The following is a 27,925-nucleotide window of genomic DNA, read 5'->3' as shown; positions in this document are numbered from 1 at the left end:
TTGAGTAGATTGGGCCTATACTCTCTGGAGTTGAGAAGAATGAGAGGTAAGCTTATTGAAACATGCAAGACACTGTTCCAACGAAGCTCACGCAAGCTCGAGGAACAGCACCTCATCTTTCGTTTAGGCACTTTACAGCCTTCTGGACTCAACATTGAGTTGAACAATTTCAAAGCATAACCATCGCCAATCTTTGGATCCCTTCCCTCTCCCCACCCCCCAGAGCCTGTTTCTTTTTTTCATGTTTTATCCTTGTCTCTAATGGCAGCTGGTCATTATACCGCCATTCACATCCTATCTTGACTGTTTTTCTAACTTCTGGCATTACCATTTGAATTTGGGACATCATTCCTTTTGTCTCTCTCATCTCTCCTGTCATCCACCCTATCACAGACCTTCCCTTTTGTTCTTCTTTCAATGCTTGTTAAGAATCTGTTCTTTCCGAACACTCCAGTTCTGACTAAGGATCATCGATCCGAAACGTTAACTCTGCTTTCTCTCCACAGATACTGCCTTACCCACTGAGATTTCCAGCATTTTCTATTTTTATTCCAGATTCCAGCATCCGCAGTATTTTGCTTTTGTATTAAGGTTCTGAGGGGGATTGACAAAGGCATTGTTTCCCCTGACTGGAGAGTCTAGAACTAGGGGGCAGAATCTCAGGATAAGGGGTTGGCCATTTAGTACTGAAATGAGGAGGAATTTCTTCACTCGGGGTTGTGAATTTTTGGAATTCTCTACCCCAGAGGGCTGTGGATGCTCAACCGTTGAGTATACTCAAGGCTGAGATAGATAGATTTTTGGATTCTAAGGGAATCGAGGGATATGGGGATTGGGCGGGAAAGTGGAGTTGAGGTCGAAGATCAGCCATGATCTTATTGAATGATGGAACAGGCTCGAAGGACCGTAAGGCCTGCTCCTGCTCCTAATTCTTATGTTCTTAAACAAAGTGTTTCAGCCTTTGCATGTTAAATTTGGGGCCAAAGTGAATGGCCCAAAAACTGGTGTCAAATCAAACAGATGATTCAAAAGCATTTGAGCCATAAACAAAGGGTGGTAGCAGTTATCTTTGAGGTAAGTAATGCAGAATCGTTGACATCACTGGCACAAGTTTTTTTTTAAAAGGGCCATTTGGGTCCCTTGTAAAGGGGGACTGATTTTCTGCTAATGCTTGTATATTTGGCTAACACCCATGCTTGGACCCTCTGGCTAATGGCTTGCTTAAACCTGGCTGAGATGAGGAATTTCCTGACATCAGGGGCCTTTTTTGGGGCAGATGGAAGCTGTCTCAAACATGGCCCCACAGAAACTACCAACAAAGGCTATTGGATCCACATTCTGATACCATATCTGGCCTCTCCAAAGGCCTTCCAGGGAACTTACCATTGTGGCCAATAGCACTGCAGATTAGGAAAATGTTTCTTTAACTTAACGCTACACATGTTACTGGCGGCCTAATCAAGAGTGCTGCATGATCGCCCATGCCTGCAGCTTAGGGGGAATAGCGCTTGGAGCTCATTAAAATGGACAGTATAAATGAGTTCACAATGTAATTTAGGGACCTGGTGGGAAGGCCAATAGATTGGGTTGATCTGTGAATAAGGAATGTGCTTGTTGGAGCTAATGGTGTTTTCCTGTTATTAAAACTTATTGAATTCCATTATTTCTTATCGTATCTTGTGTCCTGAAATTTCCCAATATGCCCTTTTAAAGACCCATGCTATTTGTGCTGGTGGGTGTTCCATTTGCTAATAGTCAACTATTAATTCAACATGGCTTACTTATTTTCACAATAAACTCTCTCACTTTACTGTCTTATTTACATTGCTGAATTTGAATTACTGGGTAATTTTTTTAAAAGTGTAACAAATGAATTTGAATTGACAAGATTCACTTGTACTTGTAAATGGTCCCATGTGGAATTCACTTTTTAAGGCAGTGTTGCTGCTCAGCATCATTTGTTGGATGGGGGTTTAATGCTCACAGTGTAGAGCATTGGTCACTTAATAACATTGAAGCTTTTCTTCTTTTACATTGTTTTAATATGTTTTTTTGCCTGTCTGTTTTTTCAGGTTTACTTGGGTTTAAGTGTATTTTTGCTCATTGTTTACATGAACTGTTGGTGTAGAAATTGTTTAGTATTCCTCAGAGGCCTAGGCTGTCACTGTTGCCAGATAAATTAAGCCTGCGTGTCAGATAAAGGCATGTTTCACTATCTACTCACAAATTGATTCAACCATGTCCAGCCCCAGCGTCATTGTTATCACTCAACATTTTATGGCTGCCTGCCACCCGAAAGTTGCATTCTGTTAGCACCAATAAACACTCTATTGACCATAAATTTGCACTGGTGAGCATTAATTAAGAAACAATCTTCCATTTTAATTTGCTTTCCCTTTATCATTTTTTCCCATGATTTTTCATTCTGTCTCTCCTTTTGTATTATTTAAAATTTCTGGCAGCTCTTACATCTGTCTTTTACTTCTCTCTGTTTCTGTTAATAGTGAGTTAATGGTTTCCCCCTGCTATGTATCCAGCAATGCCAGCATATACTGAGCTGGTATGATCCATGTCTTCCAGGCTCCCATTTTGTCCTAAAGGAGTGGACAACTGCTGAGAATTTTCCTTAACATGTCTAATCCACAATTTGCATATTGAAATGATCACTGCGTCAAATGGGGTCACAACCTTTGTTGCTTTCCTTCATCAATAAAGCCCCAGCAATCCATTCCTGTTGTTTTACGCCCCACCTCAAGCTGCTTGAGTCTAATTTTGTTGAATGTAAAAGGTAAAAGACAGTAAATTTTAAAGCCACATAGGAGCAGATTATTTTTTAAATGGAGAGTACCACGGACAGACCAGTGAAATGTGTGAAGCGCAGTTTGCCTGCATACCTGAGCAGGACACAGAATAATTGCATCTGCACTAATTGTCATAACCTCCGTACACTCAAACAGCAGGTTGTTGAACATACGGAACACCTCGATACTTTATGCAGTACATGAGCTGGGGAGAAATTCTATTCCACCACAGGGTGAGCCTAGATAGGAAGATGAAGGAAAGAACATAAGAACATAAGAACATAAGAACATAAGAACATAAGAACATAAGAACATAAGAACATAAGAACATAAGAACATAAGAACATAAGAACATAAGAATTAGGAACCGGAGTAGGCCATCTAGCCCCTCGAGCCTGCTCCGCCATTCAAAAAGATCATGGCTGATCTGGCCGTGGGCTCAGCTCCACTTACCCGCCCGCTCCCCATAACCCTTAATTCCCTTATTGGTTAAAAATCTATCTATCTGTGATTTAAATACATTCAATGAGCTAGCCTCAACTGCTTCCTTGGGCAGAGAATTCCACAGATTCACAACCCTCTGGGAGAAGAAATTCCTTCTCAACTCGGTTTTAAATTGGCTCCCCCATATTTTGAGGCTGTGCCCCCTAGTTCTAGTCTCCCCGGCCAGTGGAAACAACCTCTCTGCCTCAATCTTGTCTATCCCTTTCATTATTTTAAATGTTTCTATAAGATCACCCCTCATCCTTCTGAACTCCAACGAGTAAAGACCCAGTCTACTCAATCTATCATCATAAGGTAACCCCCTCATCGCCGGAATCAGCCTAGTGAATCGTCTCTGTACCCCCTCCAAGGCTAATATATCCTTAAGTAAGGTGACCAAAACTGCACGCAGTACTCCAGGTGTGGCCTGACCAATACCCTGTACAGTTGCAGCAGGACCTCCCTGCTTTTGTACTCCATCCCTCTCGCAATGAAGGCCAACATTCCATTTGCCTTCCTGATTACCTGCTGCATCTGCAAACTAACTTTTTGGGATTCATGCACAAGGACCCCCAGGTCCCTCTGCACCGCAGCATGTTGTAATTTCTCCCCATTCAAATAATAATCCCTTTTACTGCTTTTTTTTTTTCCCCAAGGTGGATGACCTCACATTTTCCGACATTGTATTCCATCTGCCAAACCTTAGCCCATTCGCTTAACCTATCTAAATCTCTTTGCAGTCTCTCTGTGTCCTCTACCCAACCCGCTTTCACACTAATCTTTGTGTCATCTGCAAATTTTGTTACACTACACTCTGTCCCCTCTTCCAGGTCATCTATGTATATTGTAAACAGTTGTGGTCCCAGCACCGATCCCTGTGGCACGCCACTAACCACCGATTTCCAACCCGAAAAGGACCCATTTATCCCGACTCTGCTTTCTGTTAGCCAGCCAATTCTCGATCCATGCTAATACATTTCCTCTGACTCCGCGTACCTTTATCTTCTGCCCGTGTACCATTATCTTCTGGACTAAAAGAAGATCACAGAAGACAGGAGAGGAATGGACCATGGGCCTGTGGAGCACGGTACTACCTGGGGTGCCAGTAAGCATAGGAAGAGACTGATAGGTTTCGGAAACCGATCAAACCAACAACAACAACTTACATTTACATAATGCCTTTATGAGGCAAATGTCCCAACCCGCTTGAGCATTATTAATCAAAATTTGACACCGAACCACAGAAAGAGATAGTGGGACAGGCGACCAAAAACTTGGTCAAAGAGGTAGGTTTTAAGGAGCATCTTAAAGGAGGTGGAGAGGTTTAGGGAGGGAATTCCAGAACTTGGGACATAGGCAGCGTAAAATCAGGGATGTGCAACATGCCAGGCTTGCAGGAGTACAGAGCTCTCAAAGGATTGTTGAGCTGGAGGAGGTTATTGAGATAGGGAGAGACGTTATCATGCAGGGATTTGAAAACCAGAAAGAGAATTTAAAAATTGACTCGTTGATGGACTGGGAGCCAGCGTAGGTCAGCGCGCACAGGGGTGATGGATGAACGGGACTTGGTCCAAGTTAGGACATGGACAGCGGAGTTTTAGATGAACACAATTTTATGTAGGGTAGAAGATGGGAGGCCGGCCAGGAGAGCATTGGAATAGTCAAGTCTCGAGGTAACAAAGGCATGGATGAGGGTTTCAGCAGCAGAGGAGCTGAGGCAGGGGCAAAGTTGAGCGATGTTGTGGTGGTGGAAGTAGGCAATTGGTGATGGAGCGGATATGTGGTCGGAAGTGCAACTCTGGCTCAAATATGACACGAAGGTTGCGAACGGTCTGGTTCAGCCTCAGACAATTGCCAGGAAGAGGTAAGGAATCGATGGGTAGGGAACAGAGCTTGTGGCGGGGACTGAAGACAATAGCTTTGGTCTTCCCAGTATTTAGTTGGAGGAAATTTCTGCTCATCCAATACTGGATTTCAGAGAAGCAGTCTGACAAATCAGAGACAAAGGGGTCAAGAGAGGTGGTGGTGAGGTAGAGCTGACTTCGTCAGCCTAAATGTGGAAACTGACGCTATGTTTCAGATTATGGTCGCCGACAGCGACAGAGGCAGCATGCAGATGAGAAATAGGAGGGGGCCAAGGATCGATCCTAGGGATACACCATCGCTAATGGTGCGGGAGTGAGAAGTGAAGCCATTGCATGTGATTCTCTGGCTATGAATGGATAGATAACAATAGAACCAGGCGAGGGCAGTCCCACTCAGCTTGACAACAGAGGAGAAGCATTAGAGGAGGATGGTGTGATAAACCACGTCATAGGCTGCAGACAGGTCGAGAAGGATGAGGAGGGATAGTTTACCACGGTCACAGTCACATAGGATGCTATTTGTGACTTTGATCGGGGCCTTTCAGTACTGTGGCTAAGCTGGAAACCTGATTGGAGGGAATCAAACATGCAATGGCGGGAAAGATGGACAGATTTGGGAGGTGACAACACGTTCAGGGTATACATATTGTATCCTTGGTGTCGCAATGAAGAGAAAAGGTCATGCAGACACATTTTTGGGAGGGTTGGCCAAGCAGTCAGTGGCCATGGTTTATATGAGAACTAACGATGTTGCCACAACTGAGGAGGCCTTCCATGTTAATAATCTTATAATTTAAGGAATATTTCCTTGAAAATCTTGAGAGATATCACGTTATTTGGTTAATGAGGAGACAAGTGGCTAGCATTGTGCAAGAAAATTAATTTACATGAATGAATCTTTTTTATAGAATGCTCCAGGAAAGGTTCACAGAAATCCCGTCGGTGAAATTAAAGTGAATACATGCATGTTCCTCATGGAAAGATGTCTGTTTGCAACCTGCCGCTGTTTGTGATTGTTTTTATTTCCACCAACGCCTGTCTTGTGTATTAAATTCATTGCTGTCGCTGCTATCTGCCCACTCATTCTCAGAAGGCTGTGGTGCTTAAAGGTGATGTAGGAGTGCTGCACACCGAGTCCTTGCTTCTCCTGGCATTAACGCTGAGTCTCCTGCTGAATTAGAACATAACCTTTTGTTAACACACAGCTCAGTTATACTTCTTGTCATGTACACAGGACAGCTGTTAATGTAACAGTGATCGTATAAATTTAGTTTTACAGAAGGAATTTATAAGCTTATAAATTACTGTTGGTGCTATTAATAGACAAACATTTAACATGTTGGTGTTGCATTCAGCTATTTTAGCTGAACAGGCATTAACCACTGAAGAGGCATGAACCAGTTTAAAGTAAACAGATTATCACCTGCTTTAAGATAGCAGATGATGGAATTTCATATGAACACACTAAGCATTCATCTATACAAAAGCAAAATACTGCGGATGCTAGAATCTGAAATCTAAGCATCCTAAACATTCATCTGTTCATCTTGATAACAATCGTTTCTGCCACATAGAAAGAAAAAGCTGCACCTATGAAATAAAGGCAGCAGCCAGAAACTCCGGCTTGGGGGGGGGGGGACAATAGACAGCAACGATTTTAAAGAAGGGGAAAGGAGGTTGGAACAGAGCAAGATGCTTGAAAGAAGAGAAGGTGCCAGAGGGAGAAAGTAAGGGGGAAAGATCAATGTGTGAGTTAGTGATGACTGCCACATCACCACCATGATTGTTTTGGCTGGGTGCGTGGTGAAAAGTATAGTCAAGCAGGGAAGCTTTGGTAAGGGCCAAGGTGTCCCCACCTGTGAGCCAAGTTTCAGTCCAAGCTATAGGCCCCGACAACATCCCAGCAATCGTGCTGAAGACTTGTGTTCCAGAACTAGCCGCGCCTCTAGCCAAGTTGTTCCAGTACAGCTACAACACTGGCATCTACCTGACAATGTGGGAAACTGCCCAGGTATATCCTGTCCACAAAAAGCAGGACAAATCCAATCCGGCCCATCAGTCTACTCTCAATCATTAGCAAATTGATGGAAGATGTTGTCGACATGCTATCAAGCGGCACTTACCAATAATGTGTTCACCGATGTTCCGTTTGGGTTCCACTCGGCTCCAGACCTCATTACAACCTTGATCCAAACATGGGCAAACGAGCTAAATTAACAGGTGAGGTGAGAGTGACCGCCTTAACATCAAGACACCATTTGACCTAAGTGTGCCATCAAGGAGCCCGAGTAAAACTGAAGTTAATGGGAATCGGGGAAAACGTTCCACTAGCTGGAGTCATACCTAGCACAAAGGAATGTGGTTGTTGGCGGTCTATCATCCCAGCCCCAGGATATCACTGCAGGAGTTCCTCAGGACAGTGTCATAGGCCCAAACATATTCAGCTGCTTCATCAGTGACCTTCCCTCCATCATGTCAGAAGTGGGGATGTTTGCCGATGATTGCACAGTGTTCAGTTCCATTCGCTACTCTTCAGAAAATGAAGCAGTCCATGCTTGCATGCAGCAAGACCTGGACGATAAGTGCCAAGTAACATTCATGCCACACAAGTGCCAGGCATCTCCCACAAGCGGAAGTCTAACCACCTCACCTTGATATTCAATGGGCACACCTGGAATACTGCGTACAGTTTTGGTTTCCATACTTACGAATATTTGCTTTGGAGGCAGTTCAGAGAAGGTTCACTAGGTTGATTCCGGAGATGAGAGGGTTGACTTATGAGGAAAGGTTGAGTAGGTTGGGCCTCTACTCATTGGAATTCAGAAGAATGAGAGGTGATCTTATCGAAACATATAAGATTATGAGGGGGCTTGACAGGGTGGATGCAGAGAGGATGTTTCCACTAATGGGGGAGACTAGAACTAGGGGGTATAATCTTAAAATAAGGAGCCGCCCATTTAAAACTGAGATGAGGAGGAATTTCTTCTCTGAGGGTTGTAAATCTGTGAAATTTTCTGCCTCAGAGAGCTGTGGAAGCTGGGTCATTGAATAAATTTAAAACTGAGATGGACAGTTTCTTAACCTATAAGGGATTAAGGGGTTATAGGGAGCGGGTAGGGAAGTGGACCTGAGTCCATGATCGGATCAGCCATGATCATATTAAATGGCGGAGCAGGCTCAAGGTGCCGGATGGCCTACTCCTGCTCCTATTTCTTATGTTCTTATGTAAAATAGATCTGAAAAAAAGTTAGAGACCGAACAGGAATGTATTTCTATGAATCATCAGAATCAAGAGTATCTGTTTCCTCAGCCCTAGAAGTCTCGGGCAAAGATGCAACATTCTCACAACCTACACACAAGCAGATGTCAAGGTAGCTTGTTGAGAAGACAAGAGCGCCTTCCTTGTGCACACTGGGTTTTTTTGCATTAACAATGTGCAAGCTCCATTTTCAAGTTTCCATCCATGGTCCTTTGGAGATGGGATTTCTGGCATGTTCGCAAGACATCACTTGTGAATTGCAGACTGGTAATTAGCATGCTGTATATGTGCTTGTTTCTGAAAGCAAATCTTTGACTGCCTCCTCAACAACAACTTCTGTTGCAAGAACTTCTACAAAAACAAGATCACTGATTACTGTGTGATGATCTGCCAAATTTCAGGAAAGGACAAGATTTCTGCATTCTACGTTTAAGATTATATGTTTTATAAGCAGAAGCATCGATACCCTCTTTCTCAAAAATGCATTTCGTAAACAAACTGTTCAGCTTTGTCATTTGAAGAACTTCTCGGTTCTTTACAATCCTGCCCTCTATCAATGTATCACGGAAGTGCCTATATCCTGTCTGGTCGAGGTTGCCTTCTGGAGGATCTTCCTGCTCCTTTCTGGTCAGAAATCTGGTGTAGCTCTGGTAGCAGCTAAGATATGATACCTTGCTTCAAGGGCAACAAGATCTTGTCCATGGATATGCAACAGGATTGCCTCATCTTTACGGGTTTCTGCTGCAAGGAGCAGCTTACCTACAGGTTTTAGTCTCTCTCCGTCTCTTTCGGCTGTGGCTTTCCACTATGTTCTTGACCTTCTTGCAGAGAAGGCACTGCACTGGAAGAGGATGGGAAGCCCTTGCAGGTATAACCTTGGGGCCTGTCATCTTGGAGCGAAGCAGTCGAACGTTGGTGGCAGCTTCACTCCTCTCTTTTTCTGAATGGCTGCGCAGGAATGAGAAAATGGATATTCTAATCAGCCCCACTGTCAATGACCTTTGATCAAAAAACCTGTTTTTTCCTGTGTTTTTGCGTGTTATGACCAGAGTGAGAAGTTTAGAGTCAGTCAGTCAGTCCACACAGAAATAAGTATATGGGCTGAAATAGGCCCACGAAATGGAATGTCTCAAACGGCATAACCATTGAACTAAGGAACGAAAGTTGGAATTAAATATTTGTAGGCTGACACAGTTTCATAGGAAATACTACAAAATCACATGTACTCACGTTCATAGTTCTGATTTTCCCTTTCTTGCTTCTTCTTGGCTCTGTCGATCTTGGATTTATCAGTGAAATGCATGTAGCACTGTTGATATCCAATCGAATGTGTGATTGTTGCTCGTCTTTCTGGTGCCATAACCAGCGATGGCATTCTCTGCCATCTTAGCTTCTCTAGTTCTAGTAAATTTCCACTGATGAACACGTGAAAAGTTTTATCCGGCTCGAGTCCGAAAAATAAATTATGTTGCCTTTGGCTCCCGCAACTACGTGCCTGCAGCACACCATTGTTTCGGTACATGTAGTCACTGACTAATCGATCTAGTACAGAGATCGTGATTGGCTGATTTTGTGGAACTGACAAAAATACAATAGTTGTGATTGGTCATTTAAGTAACTCGCAATTATGTCATCACTCTGGGTTTTGACGAAATTTCTGCCTATTTTCTAATGAAAATTTCTGCAAAATGCTCACTTTTTGAAGATGGGAACATTGATTCTTGTGAAAAATGGTCCCTAAACTAATATTGGTGTGAATATGAAGAACTTCCACAGAGGGGACTACAGAAAAGCATTTTTTTGAGACTCGACCCACGGTCTATATGAAAATAAAGGAAACCAAACATTCTTCTCTCAACTGTACTATTCAAACATTAGTGGTTGTGAGCAGTCTTTCAATCAAAATATTAGAACTGTGGTATGACTCTTAAAATGATGCCATTGTTCTGAGAATTTAAAATTGAAGGCTTGTAATTATTTATGACCTCTGTAATATGCAGGGAATGAGTTGCGACAAGCTTTGAATCCAGTTTCTTTGAGAATAATAACTCCATTTTAATATTGTAACATTTAGGCCACAGCTGTAATATTTTGAGGACATAGTAACTTCTGTGTGAGCATCACAATGCATTGAGTCATGTCCAGTTTTCTTTATTTACATATATAGTCAAAAGGGAGAAAATGGAAGTCTAATGCAATTCTTTAATATTGTTCAAAGTACCACTCCACCACCGAATGTCTCCTCACCATGTTCAAGGGTCGGTCGGAGAGTTGGCTGTCAGAATTGCTCCCTTGCCTGGACACTGGCTCGGCTTCGGCTTCTCTCCCTCCCCCCCGCCCCACCCAGGGCTTCTTTTGAAGCAGAGCCCCTGTGTCTGGGTGAGGGAGCAATTCTGCTGGCCGACCCTCGAGCCCGGTGAGGAGACGTTCGGTGGTGGAGTTGTGCTTTGAAAAAAAATCAAAAATTAAAGAATTCTCCCTTTTGACTTTGAAAAAAATTAAGATTTATGATGCTTATTCTTTGCCTTCTTGACTCACTCCAAAACTTTGCCTGAAAACAATGGCGTCTTTCTGCGCCGATTTTGTAATGTGCGCTACTTTTTCTTAAGTGCCCAGAAAGTATTTTGGGATTGGTCACATACGCCATCCCCGGAAAAATGTAAGTTGGCCAAACTTGCTTAAATGTGAAAAATTGGCGCAGACATGAGGTTACGCTAAAAAATCGTAACCTAAAAAAATCGTATCTAACTGAATTACGCTGGTGCAGAAACTTTGGTGAAACTTGGAGATTTTTATTTACTCCAAAAAAAAGGTGCACACCAAAAAAAGGCGCAGATAATTGTAGAAAATTGTTCTGTGTTTTTTCAGTTTTTATTAGAGGTACTTATTTGCAGAGTATTGTGGTAAGTGGGTTTGACTAAGTGGAACTATGTTTCTGTGCTAAGAATTAATAAACAAATAAATTATTCCACTTGTGTTTCTATGAGCAGTAAGACAGTCTTCTTTCTAATGTATTAAAAATAGTAGATTCTGCCTGCAGATTTTTCAATCACCCGAATCTCTCTCATGACAAATTTGAGTGTGTTACAGTGGTCGGTCTTTGAATTTAAAAAAAATCAATTTGGCAATAAAACAGGAGCCTCGGTTTCCATTTACATTGTACCTTTTGGCAGGGTGGGATTATCTAGTCCTCGGGTCAGTAGCACACTAGAGGTGTAGATTGGGGAAGCGTGCTGAATTGGGACAGAAAAATTGCTGCCTGAAAATTTTGTGCGCTCCTCTTGACCTGTGCATAGTCACAATCTGAGAACAATTGCAAAGGCCCCTCCGCTTATGTAAAAAAAAGTTCTAAGACTCGCTCTGCCGAGCTTTGGAGATCGGGCATCAGGGCCTAACACACAGTCCTTGTGTCCAACTTTCAGACTAGGCAATGGTGTAAACTATAATAGGGCCATGTTTACCTCATTTAAATATGTCTTGTATGTGAAATGGGGGGAGGGACAGACTCGGTAGAGTAAATTCCATAAACGGCAAATGCAATTAATGACCAGATCTTATTTTGTGTGGCTTTGGGTGTGAGGGAGGAAATTGACTCGGACACCAGGAGGATTCCTTGCTCTTCTAAAGTAGTGTTATTCGATCTTTCATATGCACCTGAACCTTTGTTTAATGTCTCCCCCCTGTCAATGGAGCATTCCTTTAGTACTGCACTGAAATGTCAATCTCCATTCTGTGCTCAAGTTATTTATTGACTTATTTTGAGCATTGCTCTTTTAATACCGAGCAACTTGGCTTTATTTGATTTGGGTGATCTATGTGATTAGGTTAAGTATGCTGTCTGTGCAGAGTGCTTCATTGAATTATGGAATATTTGGAGGGTGAGTCATGCGAAGAGAATTCTGGAGCTGGGCCAGCAAGAGTTGCCTTGTTGAACAAGAGACAAAATACAATTCTGTGTTTCTCTATGTTGTGGTGGGGGGAAACGAAGCAAAAAAGGACAAGCTTGCATTTATAATTTTCACCTTTCGCATCCTCGAGTGTGCTTCGCAGCTAATTTTTGAAGTGTAGTCACTAATGTAGGTAAACATGGCAGCCAATTGATGCACAGCAAGGTTCCACAAACAGCCATGTTGATTTACCAGATAATTTTTTTTAAATGATGTTGGTTGAGGGCTAAATGTTAACCAGGACACCAAGAGAACACCTTGCTCTTCTCGAATAATGACGGGATCTTTTGCATCCACCTGGGACGGTAGATGGGGCCTCGGTTTAACGTGTCATCCGAAAGACGGCACCTCCGGCAGTGCAGCACCCTCAGCACTGCATTGAAGTGCCAACCCAGTTTCTAATATACAAATCCATATGTCACTTTGTGATGGCTTCATTTTACATAACATCATAAGAAATAGGAGCAGGAGCAGGCCATACGGCCCCTCGAGCCTGCTCCGCCATTTAATACAATCATGGCTGATCCGATCATGGACTCAGGGCCACTTGCCTGCCTGCTCCCCATAACTCCTTATTCCCTTATCAGTTAAGAAACACTCTATCTCTGTCTTAAATCCACTCAATTTCCCAGCTTCCGCAGCATTCTGAGGCAGCGAATTCCACAGATTTACAACCCTCAGAGAAGAAATTTCTCCTCATCTTAATTTTAAATGGGCGGCACCTTATTATGCCTCTAGTTCTAATCTCCCCCATCAGTGGAAACATCCTCTCTGCATCCACCTTGTCAAGACCCTTCATAATCTTATATGTTTCGATAAGATCACTTCTCATTCTTCTGAATTCCAATGAGCAGAGGCGCAACCTACTCAACCTTTCCTCATAAGTCAACCCCCTCATCCCCAGAATCAACCTAGTGAACCTTCTCTGAACTGCCTCCAAAGCAAGTATATCCTTTCGTAAATATGGAAACCAAAACTGCACGCAGTATTCCAGGTGTGGCCTCACCAATACCCTGTATAACTGTAACAAGATTTCCCTGCTTTTATACTCCATCCCCTTTGCAATAAAGGCCAAGATTCCATTGGCCTTCCTGATCACTTGCTGTACCTGCATACTAACCCTTTGTGTTTCATGTACAAGTATGCCCCGGTCCCACTTACTGCAGCACTTTGCAATCTTTCTCCATTTAAATAATAACTTGCTCTGTGATTTTTTTTTTTCCGCCAAAGTGCATGACCTCACACTTTCTAACATTATACTCCATCTGCCAAATTTTTGCCCACATACTTAGCCTGTCTATGTCCTTTTGCAGATTTTGTGTGTCCTCCTCACACATTGCTTTTGCTCCCATCTTTGTATCATCAGCAAACTTGGCTATGTTGCACTCGGTCCCTTCTTCCAAGTCGTTAATACAAATTGTAAATAGTTGGGGTCCCAGCACTGATCCCTGCGGCACCCCACTATTACTGATTGCCAACCCGAGAATGAACCTTTCATCCCGACTCTCTGTTTTCTGTTCGTTAGCCAATCCTCTATCCATGCTAATATATTACCCCCGACCTCATGAGCTTTTATCTTGTGCAGTAACCTTTTATGTGGCATCTTGTCATATGCCTTCTGGAAGTCCAAATACACCACATCCACTGGTTTCCCTTTATCCACCCTGTTCATTACATCCTCAAAGAACTCCAGCAAATTTGTCACACATGACTTCCCCCTTCATAAATTCGTGCTGACTCTGCCTGACCGAATTTTGCTTTTCCAAATGTCCTGCTACTGCTTCTTTAATAATGGACTCGAACATTTTCCCAAACACAGATGTTAGGCCAACTGGTCTATAGTTTCCTGCTTTTTGTCTGCCTCCTTTTTTAAATAGGGGTGGTACATTTTCAGTTTTACAATCTGCTGGGACTTCCCCAGAATCCAGGGAATTTTGGTATATTACAACCAATGCATCCACAATCCCTGCTGCTACTTCTCTTCAGACCCTAGGATGCAAGCCATCAGGTCCAGGGGATTTATCTGCCTTTCGTCTCATTGTCTTGCTGAGTACCACCTCCTTAGTGATTTGTGTTAAGTTCCTCCCCCCCCCCCATAGTCCCTTGACTATCCACTGTTGGAATATTGTTAGTGTCCTCTACCATAAAGACTGATGCAAAATATTTGTTCAGAGTTCCTGCCATCTCCCATGTTCCCCATTACTAATTCCCCAGTCTCGTCCTCTAAGGAACCAACATTTACTTTAGCCACTCTTTTCTTTTTTATATACCTATAGAAACTCTTGCTATCTGTTTTTATATTTCATGCTAGTTTACTTTCATTGGGCCCAAGTTTCCCCAGGAGTTGTTCCGTTTTTTTTTGGAGCAACTTGATTTTTCTGGAGTATCTTTTTAGTTGCAATTCTGGCCATTTAATTTACGCCAGTGTAAGTGAATTAGTTAGGTTTTTCATTAGTTTAGTTTTTTTTTCAAAAGGGGGCGTTACCAGCCACTTACGCCTGTTTTGGCCATTTAAGCAAGTTTAGCCAGCTAAAAGTTACTCCAAACTAACTAAGGCCAGCGTAAGTGGGCACTCTTGTACATTCAGAAAAACCTTGCGGTGACTTAAGAAATCAGCGCAAGCAGCCAGAGATTGGTGGGAGGGGGTGGTGTGAAGGGACCTTGCAAAGCATTAAACACCTTCACAACAACATTAAAGAAGCATAAATACATTTAAAGCACCAAACAGTAAACAAAGCAGTACATTTGCACCAAGCACAAAAAGTAATAAGCAATTAATTAACACACAAAAAATAGAAGGAACCCTGCACCTAAAGCACCAAGACCAAAGTAATAAGCAATCAATCGATCAATAAATAACAAATAAAAAAAATAGAAGTCCTACCTTGGGAACTCAGCGGGCCGCCGATGAGGGAGCCCATTCGGCCAGGGCTAGGAATGGCGTGCTTCGGGCCCCTCCCACACAACCTGCAACGCGTACTCACAGTACGGCCTGCCAGGAGCTACTGCACATGCGCGCACACTCTAGCGCGCATGTGCAGAGATCCCGGCACTGTTTTCAGTGCCGGGACCTGGCTCCGCCCCCAATCCACTGGGCCACGTTACGCCACCACCTGAGGCTGGGGAGCGGCCAGAATCGGGAGGAAGATTTTCGGCGCGCTTGGAGGTGGACAAAAGCGGCGCACCTCAGGTGAGGGCGCCAGAAAAAAGGGTTGGGGAAATTTGAGCCCATAGTCTATCTTCCCTTTCTTAATCATTTTTTGAGTCATCCTTTGCTGGCTTTTAAAAGCTTCCCAATCTTCTGTCCTCCCACTAGTTTTGGCCACATTGTATGCCCTTGTTTTTAATTGGATGCTGTCCTTTATTTCTTTAGCCACGGATGGCTATCTTTTCTCTTACACCCTTTCCTCCTCACTGGAATATATTTTTCTTGAGAGTTGTGAAATATCTCCTTAAATGTACACCACTGTTCATCAACCATCCTACATTTTAATCTATTTTCCCAGTCCACTTTAGCCAATTCTGCCCTCATAGCTTCACAGTCTCCTTTATTTAAGCTGGTTAGAAATCCAACTTTCTCACCCTCCATCTGAACTTGAAATTTAATCATGCTATGAACACTCATTCCCAGGGGATCCTTGTGTATCAGAACCCATTAAGTCTCTCTGCTCTCTACTTTAAAATGTTTACATATTATAATTCCTATCATTATTCTTCCTTCCAAAATGTATCCACTCGAGTAAAATTTCACATGGCATCTATCTGCTCAATCTACTAACCTAACTGTGGCCTCCTGATATCATTTGTAGTCCTTCTCACAATTACCATGCTCCCTATTTTTGTCATTTGCTGCTTGTATTGCACCAGTCCAGAAAAAATTAGACTCTTCTGTCATTTAATTAACTTCCTATCCATATTGTCACATAACCTTCAAAATTGTGTAGCTCCATTTTATTAACAAGTTTCCTATATGGGCACCTTTTGACAATCCATATATGGAACATTCTCTGCATTTCCTTTATCAGTTCATCTATTATTTCCTCTCAAACTCTCATTTATCAGACACAACTTGTCTTTTACAAATCCATGTTTGGATATTCGTTTTATTTCATTTTTAGACCCCTCGAAACCTGGCCACTGACAATGTTAGGTCTGTAGTTACCTTATTTATTCATTTTTCCCTTTTTGAACAGAAGTGTGGTATTCGCAACCTCCAGGCCTCGGTTACAATTTCCATATCCAAAGATACTGGAAACATTGCGATTAGAGCCTTTGCTACTTCCTCTCCACATTTCTTCTGAATTCTTAGTTGCAGGTTATAAAGGCCCAGTGCCTTTTCTTGTTTGAATTCCACCAGTTGTTAAAGTACTATATCCAAATATTTTAGAAACCAGCAAAGGATGACTAAAAATAAAGAGAAGAAAGATTGAGAGTAAACTAGCAAGAAATATAAAAAGAGACAGTAAGAGCTTCTACAGATATATAAAAAGGAAAAGAGTAGCTAAAGTAAACGTTGGTCCCTTAGAGGATGAGACTAGGGAATTAATAATGGGAAACAGGGACATGACAGACTTTGAACAAATATTTTGTGTCGGTCTTCATTGTGGAAGACACTAAAAGCATCCCATTAGTTGATGATCAAGGGGCTATTGGGAGGAGGGAGCTTAAAACAATCACTATCATGAGAGAAAAAATACTAGGCAAACTGATGGGACTAAAGGTGGACAAGTCCCCTGGACCTGATAGTCTGCATCCTAGAATCTTAAAAGAAGTGGCTCCAGAGATAGTGGATGTATTGGTTGTAATTTACCAAAATTCCCTGAATTCTGGAGAGATCCCAGCGGATTGGAAAAACGCAAATGTAATGCCCCTATTTAAGAAAGGCGGGAGATAGAAATCAGGAAATATAGAGCAGTTAGCCTAACATCTGTCGTTGGGAAAATGCTGGGAGTAGAAATTGCCCCCCCTCAGCCGAAATAGGGCGCTCCCACCCCGTTTTGATGGTTTTTAATCACAGCTGCGATTCAGGTCGCCTCTTGAGAGCGACATTTTGCTCTGTTGTATTTTTTTCCTTGGAGCGGTGACAACACTTGAGGGGCGGATATGAGGCGGTCGCAACACCTGAGGGGCGGAGCGGAGTGACCACCGCCATTAAGTCATCACAGCGCCGTGTCACTACGACTCTCCCCTTCATTTAAAGGGGAGAGCCTTCTCGATTTTAAAACTTTGGCCCACTGCGTCACCAGGGAGGGTTTCAGCCGGGCCAGTGGCCTGGCATCCAAGATGGGGTGCCAGGCTGCCTGTTGGTGGCCAAGCCGAACCCGGGGGCATAATTGTCAGGCCGACATAGCAGTCGGCCGACAAAAAAAAAGATGGCGTAAGCAGCAGTGCATCCTCCTCTTTAAGGAAAGCTGCACCGCCACTGCAGAAAGTCACAGCCTCACTGGACCACCGGGAAAAAACAGGTTTTGACACCGCCGGGCGGGCCAAAGATTTTCAGAGGGGAATGTCGCTGTCAGGGGTGGGGGGGTAGATCAGCAGTGCGCACGGTGGTGATGCGCTTACCACGGATCAGCAGGGGTGGGGGGAGGTCGGGGCACCGCCGGGAAAACTCGGGAGGGCAATTGGGCTAGCAGCGGCCATTCGACGTCAAGTCATCGGCCACTCCACTCGGCAGAGTGGCCGTCGATTTCGATCCCCTGAAGTCTCTTATTAAAGAAGTAGTAGAAGGACATTTAGAAAATCATAATACAGTCAAACAGAGTCCGCATGGGTTTATGAAAAGGAAATCGTGTTAAATTTGCTGGAGTTCTTTGAGGATGCAATAAGCAGGGTGGATAAAGGGGAATCAGTAGATGTCGTGCATTTGGATTTCCAGAAGGTATTCGATAAGGTGCCACATAAAAGGTTACTGCACAAGATAAGAGCTCATGGGGTAATATATCAGCATGGATAAAGGATTGGCTAACAGAAAAAAAGAGTTGGGATAAATGGGTAATTTTCAGGTTGGCAAACTGTAACTAGTGGGGTGCCTCAACTATTTACAATCTATAATTAATGACTTGGATGAAGGGACCGCATGTAATGTAGCCAAATTTGCTGCTGATACAAAAATAGGTGCGAAAGCAAGTTGTGAGGAGGACGCAAAGAATCTGCAAAGGGTTATAGACAGGCTAAGTGACTGGGCAAAAATTTGGCAGATGGAGTATAATGTGGGAAACTGAGGTTATCCACTTTGGTCAGAAAACTAAAAAAGCAAATTATTATTTAAATGGAGAGAGATTACAAAATGCTACAGTACAGCGGGATCTGGGGGGGTCCTTGTACATGAACACAAAGTTAGCATGCAGGTACAGAAAGTAATTGGGAAGGCAAATGGAATGCTGGCCTTTATTGCAAAGGGGATGGAGTGTAAAAGTAGGAAAGTCCTGCTACAACTACAGGGCGTTGGTGAGACCACACCTGGATACTGCGTACAGTTTTGGTCTCCTTATTTAAAGAGTGATATACTTGCATTGGAGGCAGTTCAGAGAAGGTTCATGAGGTTGATTCCTAAGATGAAGGGTTTGTCTTATGAAGAAAGGTTGAGCAGATTGGGCCTATACTCATTGGAGTTTAGAAGAATGAGAGGTGATTTTATTGAAATGTATATGATTCTGAGGGGGCTTGACAGGGTAGATGCAGAGAGGATGTTTCCCCTCATGGGGGAATCTAGAACTTAGAGGGCTTAGTTTCAGAATAGGGGTCGCCTATTTAAAACTGAGATTAGGAGGAATTTCTTCTGAGGGTCGTGAATCTTTGGAATTCTCTATCCCAGAGAGCTGTGGAGGCTGGGTCATTGAATATATTTAAGGTGGAGATAGATAGATTTTTGAACAACAAGGGAGTCAAGAGTTGTGGAGAGCAGACAGGGAAGTGGAGTTGAGGCCAAGATCAGATCAGCCATGATCTTATTGAATGGCGGAGCAGGCTCGAGGGGCCAAATGGCCTACTCCTATTATGTTCTTACGTCAGATAAGGATGAGAACATAAGTGTGGTGTACTTGGATGTTAGTAAGGCTGTTGATAATTAGTAGTTATCCTATTTAATTGCTCCCTTCTCTTCCTTATATACCCAATCATATTCCCACTACCACACTTTTCTATGAAAATCAAAGCAAAAGTACTCATTTAGTATTTCTGCCTTTCCTTCATCCTGCAAATTAAGATTTTCTTTTTCATCTCGAATGAGCTCTACCCTTTCTTTAACTATTCTTTTACTGTTTATATGTTCACAACACCTCTATGCTTCTCACCCTATCTTTGTTTTCTTTCTCTTAGCATTTCTATTTTCTTCCCCTCTATAATGTATATACTCTGCTAAATTTCATTTGTTAACCTTAAGTTTGTTGTCAGCCTCATTTTAATATCTCAATTCAATCAAGGAACTCCAACTTCCACTGCACATCCTTTACTCTCCAATCATTTTTCACTGTTATTTCAGTTTTCTAGTATGTGCAGTCTTTATTCTTGTCTCCATAATGGGTTTTTTTCTGGTATAATTAGTTATTTTTGACATTATTTCATCTCTCTTTTTCTAGGCTGCATATGGTGCTATTAAAAGTGGTGCAGAAAATACTATTGCATTTGGGAAAGGTAAGAGTGGTTATGTTTGTTTTAGTTTTGCTTCTTCCAGAGCTTGAGGACACTGAAACCAATTGAAGCAGGCCCACTGTTGTCCTGACTGAGACTGGCTAACTCCGCACTGATCAACCCGAGACCTCCTGGTTCATAGTCTCAGCCCCAGTTTATGCAATACTTGTTGAGCCATCTGCAGTGAGAGGGAGATGTTTTCCTTGAATCATCAGTGTATTCTGTTTGCATGTGGTTTGAGCATTATACTTAATATGTGAGTTTACGTCATGTTATCAGATGTTACGCACCATGATTAAATCTGAGAAAGAAAAGATATAAAACAATTTCATTTGTTAACAATCGCACTGCTTTGGAACGAAAAACTTTGACCACATAAATTATAGACTGACCTAGAACCGCCTGGAAATGTATTAACTGCAGTACTTTTTAACTATTGAAAGCTGAAACACAAGTTTTAGAACCAAGTAAAAAAATAAACCTGTGTGACGAGCCAAGGTACATAGTGCAGGACACGAGTTGAAAAGAGAAGTGTGATAAATCAAGGTGCAGTGTTCAAATTGGGGTTTCAAAAGCCTGAGGGTTATAGGGTGATGGGGAGACTGAGGGAGGTAAGGAATTCCACAGCTTGTTTTTGGGAAGGAATGAGTTGAGTAGGAGACAGTTCAATGAGTCTTTCAACACAGGGAGGACAAAGAATGTGTCGAATTGCACATTTTCTGCTTGGTAAGAACAAGGGTGGAAAGTACAGAGGAATAATCTCTAGTAACAATAAAATATTGGAAGACAAAAGGCTGCACTGGAAGGGGGAAGAGTATCGGCTACCAGACAAACAATTTTTTGTTGTATTCTGTCAAGAGTGGTGCTGGAAGATGCTCCCCAGACGTTGGAGGAACAGTCTAGTCTCTGGCAGACTGGCCGTTTTAAAGAGTTGAGAACTGGATGAAAAAGGCGTATTCGGCACAAAAAAAGCAAAATCAAGTTTCTTTGAGGTAGTTGTAGCACTGGAGGAGATGTGGGAGCTCCATTTTGAGATCAGAGGGGGTAATAATGAGGTCAATATCTGAAGATGGAATAAATGCAGCTATCAAAGGTAAGAAGTGATAACTGTTGAGACATTTGAGAGACATGAAAAACTGTGTTTTGAAAAATTAAGAGCAAGATCTTTACGGTCTGCTGAAGATTTAAGGGAAGGATCTCCTCTATGTTTATAAAGAATGAATTTACATGTTCACTATATCTACGAGAGGAAATCTGTCTTGGTAATTCAACCATTACATTGGGAGCAGAATAAAGGTTATGAGCATTGAGTTTCTGCAATCTGAAAGAAATCAATGAATAAAGAGTGGAATTGTCAGCAAAAGAGTGAATTGTGAGTGGAAGAGATTATTGATATGGAGAAGAAACAATGTAGGAAAGAGAAAGAACCCTTGGGAAACCTGCACGTTGATTATAAAAGTTATGAGACACAAGATGAAGCATCAAATGCAGCATAGGTAAAGGAATTTGAGAGGAAACTAGATAGTCATAAACATAGTTTAAATAGAAGACCATTATTGGTATTCTATTTAAAGGTACATGGACAAGACCGTGCCAGACTTCGAATATGTCCAAGTAATGATAGACAAATCACCAAGTGTCGATGAGCAAGGTTTCAGTGTGTATGACATAGGCAAGAATCACCAGTCATGTTCATGCCTAAAAAAGTATGCTGGTGATCATAGATTCAGCCAGGACTTTCAATGTAATGTATAATTTGAGAGTTATCAAGTTCTATGGCTTCAGAAAGTACAGATTTAAGTAAAATAGTGATTATAAGGTTAAGAAGGATTGTTTATCTTCGGGATAGGATCAACCCAAGAAAATATCTAAGAAGAATCAAAAGTGGTCTGTAATCAAAACCGAAGTAATTCTTTCAACTCTGTGTTTACTACTTGGTGTGTGTTAGGTCAGGGCAGCGTTGGCAGTCTTGGGAGCAGATTTTCTGCTGTTAGTGTGTTGCACAGAAAACAAAAGTACTTTTATTAAAGTACTAATATTACACTCAATAACAGAACATAGTGGGCACAAGTAAAGGTCATGCAACCCATCAAACTTGCTCGGATATCTATGAACTAAAATTTGGGAAACTCACATTGAAGAGCAGTAGGAAGGGCCTCGTGAAGATAAATAGAAGAGGCTATCATTTCACATTTGCAACTGATTGCTGTAACAGAAGAGCAAATTGAAAATCGACCAAAGACAACTGGGCGAAGGGAACAACTGCCAATGCCAGTAGAAGGGGGTTAGGTGTTTGCAGAATAGTTGGAGCAATAAATAGTACATGGGACTATTGGAAAAACTCAGAAATGTGCTATAAATAAGACAGGAAAAAATTAATAATTTTTTTTGAAGCGATAAACAGAATTTATTTATAAATTACAGAATGTCATGCAACTTGCATTTTTGCTATCCCATCATTAATCACTCACTGAAGTACCAATTTTTTGCTCCAAGTTCCATTTGCAAAATGTATGTTTTTATTATTTACAAGTAAATGGTGCTTTTTTTCACATTGCAAGTACAGTGTCACTTTCCATTGACAGAATTAATATTTCAGAAGCTTGCCAGACCACTGTACATGTGGGATTCATTCCAAACTTGACGTTCTAAACCGAGCAGAGGTTGCAAGTGTACAGTTAATTTCTGAGCTGTAACATTAGCTTGGAGTTCTCGTACTAACCTCCATGACTGAGAAGAACATATCTCTTTATTTTTCTAAGGTACCTATGTGTTTCTCAAGGATCCACCTGAAGGATTCTTCCCAAGAGTGGGTGTGATAACAATATCCGGATTGACTGGATTAATTCTGGCATCAAGAGGTAGGTAGTGATCACAAAATAATTGTTGCTTTGGTACACACAGGATAAACTCACCACTTGGATGCACATGTATATTGATTTACATCCGATTAGTTAGTTGCATTTGTGATTGTCAGTCTATTTTATACTACCATTATCACAACCTTCTAATAAAAAGCACTCCACACAGTTTCTATGCTTCTGAATCATTTTTCATAGCTCCTTTCTAACATAATTCGGAACAAATTTATACTGTTAAACAGTCTTAAACTGGTTGGCTGATCCACTGTAGTCTTGCTCTGGGGTCTGGAGCATGGCTGTAATGTACAGCTGTGAAGGTGAAGCAGTGTTTAATTTGGCCTGTCCTGTTGAGACCACACAAAGCATTCCTCATAAAGATATATTCTGAATAGGCACGTTCTGAAGTCAGTTTAAGGCTAATTGCTGTCACGAAGAAGTTTCTTTAGATCTGCAGCTATTTCTAAATTGCTTGCTCCTCCACTTGAGAAGAGTCCAGGTTATCAAGATCAGAAAACCCAAAAGGAAATTACTATTTTTTTTTAAAAGATTGTTCAGTTATTTGTTTTCACAATGATATTTGAACCAAGTGTGATACTTTCAGGTTCAACAGAAAAATTAGCACAAAACTTTTATTGTATTACAGATAATTTATATTTTTACTATTGCGAACAGAGTATTTCAAGTTCTTTTGTCAGCCTTCAGTAAACATAAATTTAAAATAAAGCAGTTGAAAAGGATATTTGCGGACTTTTTTTCCTGCAAGGTGTTCTGCCTTCAAAAGACCCATTATATAATACCATCACTATGTCGTCTTCCACCTTTTATTGTGCCTGTCACATTTTGAGATGTTTTTGGCAATTTTTCCACACAAAATTTGGAACAGGTATTTCTAATGTTGGGTTTTTAGACGCATAGTGTATCCAGACAAGCTTTTATAGAAGAGCTGAGATGATAGATAGTTAAGATGTTAATGATGTAGCTTTGTTATTGCTTCCTCGTAGACTGTAAATACTAAGCAATTCATTAGTTTTACTCAGCACTGAAAAAAAAATGCCCATTGCATTAGAAAGTCTTTGATCTGTTTTTCTGCCTGTGAGCAACAAAAGATAAAATAAGGGCGAAAGAGAGACACACGCAATCAATCAGTTTTTCTATTTGAAATGGAATGCTTTGAGGCACTGAGGGAACAAAAGGATGGAATGCACGAGAGAGGATTAAAAAATAAATTAGTTGAAGTCGAACAAGACAACCCACGGTTGTGGGGTAACGCAATGTGGTCAGTATTTTTGCATCATTTTGTGAAGGCAAGTTGCACCAGTTGAACTAAAACAACCTGATCATAACTGTTAATCTATTGGCTCACTTGCTGTGAAAATAAGAGCATAATGTTTTGTATTAGCTTTGTCTCATTAAATGTTTTCTCAATCCCTTTCCAGAGAGATTAAAGAATCATTCATGTGAAAGACATGATTATCTAGTTTGGATCACATTGGGATGCTTTTATGTTCCTAGCTCATACTATTGTGCAAGTAGATAGAGGGCACTGTGAGTCCACCCATAAAACAAGGTGCACAAAATGCTTACGGGAATATCTGCCACCATTTAACCCAAGAAGGTATCTAAGACCGACCTAAATTTGTAACATTGCCCCATTGGCATGAGTTACTTTCATAGTGGTCCTATGTTTTTGACTTTCAGAATTAACATTATTTCTTTTTCAGTTTGAGACAGCAAAGTTTCCAATTTGTGCCAGCCTTTGACTCGATCAAAAACCATTAGAAAGGATAAGCATCAGATGTGATACATTGGTCAAAATCTCTTTTCAGAACTAAGTTTATGTCAGCATTTAGAAGCTTCACTATATAACCAAATGAACAAAGTCATATGCATCAAAATACAATATCGGTAGAAATTTCCGAGCCAATCATGTGAAATGGTGTTTGGATAGTGATTGGTAGTTCTGGTACCAACCGTTTACTCCAGATGGTGTCTCGCCTAGAAAAAAAGAAAGAACATGGATTTGTTTAGCGCATTTCACAACCTCGGTGCCCCAAAATGCCTTACAGCCAAACGTGCCTCTCAGCCTTGCCACCTGAGGAAAAGAGTGTTTGAAGACCAGGCCCTCAAATCTATCACCAAGCTCATGGTCTACAGGGCTGTAGTAATACCCGCCCTCCTGTATGGCTCAGAGACACGGACCATATACAGTCGACACCTCAAGTCGCTGGAGAAATACCACCAACGATACCTCTGCAAGATCCTACAAATCCCCTGGGAGGACAGATGCACCAACATTAGTGTCCTCGGCCAGGCATTGAAGCACTGACCACACTTGATCAGCTCCGCTGGGCAGGCCACATTGTCCGCATACCAGACACAAAATTCCCAAAGCAAGCGCTACACTTGGAACTCCTTCCTGACAACGAGCCGAAGATGAACAGAAGAAACGTTACAAGGACACCCTCAAAGCCTCCCTGATAAAGTGCAATATCCCCACCGACACCTGGGAGTCCCTGGCCCTAAGTGGAGGAAGTGCATCCGGGAGGGCGCTGAGCGCCTCGAGTCTCATCGCCGAGTGCATGCAGAAAACAAGCGCAGACAGCGGAAGGAACGTGTGGCAAACCTGTCCCACCCTCCCTTACCCTCAATGACTATCTGTCCCACCTGAGGCAGAGACTGTGGCTCTCATATTGGACTGTTCGGCCACCTAACGACTCATTCTGAGTGGAAGCAAGTCTTCCTCGATTCCGAGGGACTATATAATGATGACGGCCAAATAACTACTTTTGAAGTGTAGTCACGGTCGTAATGTAGGAAACAAGGCAGCCAATTGGTGTACAGCAAGGTCCCACAAACAGCAATGAGATAAATGACCAGCAATGTACACAGTGTCCGTAAGAAAACAGGGGAGTTGGAGACAATCACGGGTTACGAGGAACCAGACATAGTAGGCATTACTGAGACATGGCTAAAGAAAAACCAGGACTAGGAATTAAACATTGCAGGGTATAACATATTTAGAAAAGATAGAGAGCTAAAATGGGGAGGTGTAGTAGCTGTACTTATTAGGGATAACATAATGGCAGTACAAAAAAGTGATGCAGCTATCACAAAACAAAAATAGAATCCATATGGATAGACGTAAAAGATAATAAAGGATCAATCACACTAACCGGTGTAGTCTACAGACCACGTAATAGTGGAAGGGAGGTGGAGGAAGAAATATGCAGACAAATTAGGGAAATGAGTAAAAAAATTTAGGGCTAGAATTTCCAATGGCTTACCACCCAGTTTCTGGGCAGTATTGGCCATTGTGGGCGATAATCAGTTAAACAAAAAATTCCCTACTTGAGTTACGCCAGTGGTTTCGAGGTACCGCTGAGGAGTGGACCGCTGGCGTGCACCATCCTCCGATCGTCCTGGCGCGATATTTGGCTCAGCGGTGACCTATAGGTAAGTATGAAAAAAACGCCCACAAGGATCAGCGGAGCTGGGCGCTAGGTGAGTAGCTTTTCAAGAAAAAGGTTAATTGTTTTTTTACTCATTATTTTAAAACTCTGTTCTGGTGATTTAGTTTAAAAGGGTCTTGAGAATATTTTTTTTTTCTGTGATTTTTTTGGAAAATTATTTTATGTTTTTCTGCTGCTTGGCCCAATCTGCAGTATCGGGGTAAGTTTTTAGTGATTTTTTTAATTTATCGCCCATTTTGAGGAACCCTAAATTCCACTTTTTCACCCAGATTGGGGGTGCAACGCCCATGTTTTTCGCTTGGTGGATTTTTTAATAGGGGGGGGAAAGGAGTTTTCGCCAGCGATAATCTTGGAAATCTTTTGGGCGGCAATCGAGCGCTGGCGGGCTGTTAGAAAATTCTAGCCCTTAGAATAATAATCATGGGGATTTCAACTATCCTGATATTAATTAGACAGAAGAGGTAGGTAAACGGGATAGGGAATGGAGTTCCGACAATGTGTGCAGGACTCCTTTCTAAACCAATATGTAAAAAGCCCAACAAGGGAGGATTCGCCATTAGATCTAGTAATGGGGAATGAACGAGAGCAGATAAGAGAAGTAAAAGTAGGGGAACATCTAGGCAATAGTGACCATAATATAATATGCTTTAAGATGATAATTGAGAAGGACATAAGTATGATAACCAGGGTAATAGATTGGAGAAAAGCTAATTTTGAAAGGCTGAGATTAGAACTTGGGCAAATAAAATGGACAATGTAGAGCAGCAATGGTAAACATTTAAAATGGTGTTCAACCGAATGCAGGAACAATATATTCTGCTAAAAGGAAAGAACAAACTAAACACTAATGAGACTCCATGGATGAATAAAGCCATAAGGGAACAATTGAGAGTAAGGAAAGAGGCATACATTAAGTGCATGATAAGGGAGAATACAAAAAGATTAGCAAGCACTAGGGTTTATTTCTCGAGATATAGAATTGAAAAGTAGGGCAGTTATGCTTGGTTAGACCACACTTGGAGTACTGCATACAGTTCTGGTCACCATATTATAAAAAAGATATAGAAGCACTGGAGAGGGTGCATAGAAGATTTACATGGATGATACCAGAAATGAGAGGGTACACATCAGGAAAGAATGAACAGGCTGGGTCTCTTTTTTCTCTTGAAAAAAGGCTGAGGGATGACCTTATAAAGGTCTTTAAAATTATGAAAGGTTTTGATAGAGTGGATACAGAGAGAATGTTTCCACTTGTGGGGAAGAGCATAACTAGAAGCCATCAATATAAGATAGTCACCAAGAAATTCAATAGGGAATTCAGAAGAAACATTTTTACCCAAAGAGTGGTGAGAATGTGGAACTCACTACCACGGGGAGTGGTTGAAGCGAATATTATAGATGCATTTAAGGGGAGGCTAGACAAGCATGAGGGAGAAGGGAATAGAGGGTTACCCTGATAGACTTAGATGAGAAAAGACGGGAGGAGGCTCGAGTGGAGCATAAACGTTGGCATGGACTAGTTGAGCCGAATGACCTGTTTCTGTGCTATATATCCTTTGTAATCTATTTTAGTGATGATGAATGAGGGATAAATATTGGTCAGGACA

The 27,925-nt window shown here is 41.8% G+C and overlaps 1 protein-coding gene across 3 annotated transcripts in view; it reads left to right on the top strand.

Moving 5' to 3' along the window:
• The window catches only part of LOC139265748 (MICOS complex subunit Mic27-like), a 78,534-nt gene that overhangs the window by 36,806 nt on the left and 13,803 nt on the right, over positions 1 to 27,925 (top strand). For all 3 annotated transcript variants that reach the window (XM_070883098.1, XM_070883096.1, XM_070883095.1), the window contains exons 4-5: positions 19,936 to 19,990; positions 22,750 to 22,848. In XM_070883098.1, the coding sequence (XP_070739199.1) occupies positions 19,936 to 19,990; positions 22,750 to 22,848 (154 nt within the window). The remainder of the gene's footprint in view (positions 1 to 19,935; positions 19,991 to 22,749; positions 22,849 to 27,925) is intronic.

Source organism: Pristiophorus japonicus, chromosome 6 (assembly GCF_044704955.1).
Source record: "Pristiophorus japonicus isolate sPriJap1 chromosome 6, sPriJap1.hap1, whole genome shotgun sequence".
Classification (NCBI taxonomy): Eukaryota; Metazoa; Chordata; class Chondrichthyes; family Pristiophoridae; genus Pristiophorus; species Pristiophorus japonicus.
This window is presented reverse-complemented; position numbering and strand designations above follow the sequence as displayed.